The sequence below is a fragment of the Numida meleagris genome, unplaced genomic scaffold, assembly GCF_002078875.1.
Source record: "Numida meleagris isolate 19003 breed g44 Domestic line unplaced genomic scaffold, NumMel1.0 unplaced_Scaffold683, whole genome shotgun sequence".
In the NCBI taxonomy this organism is placed as follows: Eukaryota; Metazoa; Chordata; class Aves; order Galliformes; family Numididae; genus Numida; species Numida meleagris.
The window spans coordinates 3,963-6,893 of NW_018364898.1; the positions used below are offsets into that span (position 1 = coordinate 3,963).

The window sequence follows — 2,931 nt, forward strand, 5'->3', positions numbered from 1 at the left end:
CAAGTCCTTCAGCAGGCGCTCATGGCTACACGGTTTCAGCCCGGTCTCAACTGCTCCCACTTGTGGCAGCTGTTGAGTAGCTACAATGCATGCTCAGCAGCAAAAGGGCAGGGTTGGGCTGAGGAAAACTGGCACTCTGCCACAGTTGTTGCTGGATGGATACAGGACCTGGAAGAAGAACACAGATCTAGAGCTGGTTAAGGAGAGCACATTGTTTGTGGAGTGTGAGGTGCTGCTGTGATAGTAACGCAGAAAGACAGATGTGCTGTGGACCAAACTGAGTGAGGAACTGAGTCGTTAAGGGAGCTGATAAGGAGTCTGCAATCCGAGATATACTTCACATGAAAGCAGTGGTTGCACAACACAGTTTGCAGAAGCAACTGCATGACAGTTCTGTGAGAGAGGATGAAATGCAGGGAAGAGTGGCTGACTTGGTGGGGACGATGTGGTGAAGGAGCATGGCAGCCAACTAAGGGAACAAGCATCAAGAGACGAGCATAAAGCTGCCCCTTACCTTCACCAACACAAAGAAGAACTCAGAGATCATTACTGAGGTGGACAAGGTGCAGGGAAAATATGGCAGGGTGTGAGAGTAAGTGAGTGAATGCGTGTGCAGAGTCTCCTGGACAGGTGTGCTGGCACTGGGCTTTGTGAGGATGAGGAGCAAGGGTAGTGTGGAGAGGGAATCTTCCTGACTGTAGAAGGAGAGCAAAATGCTCCGTGGTCTCTAACTCAGAGAGTGGCTCAACTGGGATTGGAAAACAACTTCCTCTATGTGAACGCAGAGATGGGCTGTGGATGTGTGAAAGAAGGGTCACATCACATTGCCACGGGGATTTGATGATCGCTTTCCCATTAGGCCCTCATCAAGTCCCAGTAACATTCCTGGCAGATACTGGGGCCCAGATGTTGGCCCTTAGGGAAGATGTGGCTGTCATTGTCCACATACATCCTGACCAAAAGGAAACCTGGGTGATGGAGTGTTCCGTATCTTCTGAGCGGAGCTCACGGCAACAGCACAATGTTGGCAATCAGGAGTTGTGGGAGTGACAGAGCTCACAATGATCCTGGTCCCTCTGCCCACTGACATCCCCGGATCAGATTTGTTACAAGGCCATTCTTGGACCCACCCTGGGAGGAGGGAATGGGGGACAGCATGCAAGGCCGTGCACTGACAGCCCTTTGGGGAAATTGTGTGACAGCTGAGAGGTGGCTGCCGTTGTTTGGCACCCCAGCAGGGGCCACATGCAACACTGCACTTGTGCCACACCACTGGGTTCCTCACGATGCCACCACCCCTATGGGCACCATACTTGCCACATCCGGACATGACATCACAGCATCCTAGCCCCAAAGGAGAACTGGCAGCAGCTCTCCAGACACTCCCCATCTCCACTGCAGTTTCGCTGTCCCCAAGCTACTCCTGCTTCATGGCAACAATGGCACTGGCCCTCATCCTGGGTGAGTGACAATGGGGACGTGGTTCCATGGGGGTCAGTGGCCCTGTGTGGGACAAGGACCATGTCCCTTGCAGGTTGGTGTCTGGTGGCAGCCAGCAGGTCACAGCACCGTGAGTATGGGGAGAGGGGGAGAATGGGGAGAGAGGGAGGGGAGCGTGGGGAGAAGCCATCAGAGTGGTCCAGGAGGGTGTGCAGGGACAAGGCTGACTGGTGCCCCTTGTCCTAGTGCCCCGACCCTCCCTGTGGCTGCACCCCAGCCAGGGGGTTTCCATGGGGGACACTGTCACCCTGCGCTGCCACCTGCCCCATCTGGCTGCATGGGTCCAGCTCTGGTTTAATGGAACTTTGAGATCTGACAAGGAAAAAGACAAGGAGCAGGATGTAGTTGAGTTCTCCTTGGTTGTCACAAACCTGGAAGACGCGGGGACATATCAGTGTCGCTACCAGGTGTCAGAGCCACTGTGGACATCGAATATGAGTGACCCCGTGGAACTGGTGGTGACAGGTGAGGGCACTGGGGACAGTGGGTGGATCTGATCTTTTCCCATGGAGCCAAGTCCCATCTCTTCTCCTCCCTGCACATGAACCACACCTTACCCCACCACTCAGCCTTTCCCTGAGCCCAGGAAACATGTGGCATTGGTGACCGATATCACCACCCAGTGCTGGAATGAGGGTTATGGTGTCACATTCCTCCTGCACAGAGGTGAATGCTCAGCCCCTACCCAGCACCAGGATCCCACTGGTGGGGCACAGCCACCTTCAGCCACTTTGCTGGGACCCTGGCCTATGTCAGCACCAGTACGAGCTCCTAGAACATCAAGGACCACACATTTCTGTCCTCATGCTTTGTAGATAATGTGATGCTGCAGGTGACACCCATACCTGCAACCCATGTTAGGTCTCAGACCCCAATATGTCTACCCCCAGTGTCACCCGTGGGTGGCACTTTCACTGAATCCCTGCTCCGTGATGGTGACACCCAAACACCCTGACCCCACAGGTGCCAAGGGGCCATCCCGTGGGAACCGGGTGGTGACGGTGGTGAGGGGCTGTGCTGCTGTCTTCGTCTTCTGCCTGGGCCTCTACTTTGTGCTTGATGCCCGCAGCCTCTGGACACAGAGAGATGAGAGCCCTGGTGAGGAAGGACTTCAATGGTTTCCATCCCTTATAGATCCCCTCTAGTGTCCCCTGCATCCTCTTTCTATCCCTCATTGAATTCCACAAGTATCCTGTTCCTTTCCCTACAGATCACACCAAGTGTCCCCTACCTGTCCTTTGATCCCCTATAGGTCACCTATAAATCCCCCTACTGTCCCTCACGTTGCCCACAGAACCCCCACTCTTCCTCCTCTTCTTTTTGATGCAGGTGTCCCCCCAGGAATGCCTGAGGCCGTGCAGATCCCGGTAAGTGCCTGTGGTAGCGGACCCCGAATCCCAACCTGCCCCTTGGGGCCCACACTGGACATCA

General features: G+C 54.9%; 1 protein-coding gene across 1 annotated transcript in view; it reads left to right on the forward strand.

The window, feature by feature from the left end:
• The first annotated feature begins 1,439 nt into the window (after nt 1–1,439).
• Nucleotides 1,440–2,931, forward strand: part of LOC110391970 (T-cell-interacting, activating receptor on myeloid cells protein 1-like) — a 2,605-nt gene continuing 1,113 nt past the window's right edge. Inside the window, exons 1-4 of the mRNA XM_021383917.1 lie at nt 1,440–1,461; nt 1,669–1,965; nt 2,464–2,598; nt 2,830–2,867. Of these exons, the coding sequence (XP_021239592.1) occupies nt 1,440–1,461; nt 1,669–1,965; nt 2,464–2,598; nt 2,830–2,867 (492 nt within the window). The remainder of the gene's footprint in view (nt 1,462–1,668; nt 1,966–2,463; nt 2,599–2,829; nt 2,868–2,931) is intronic.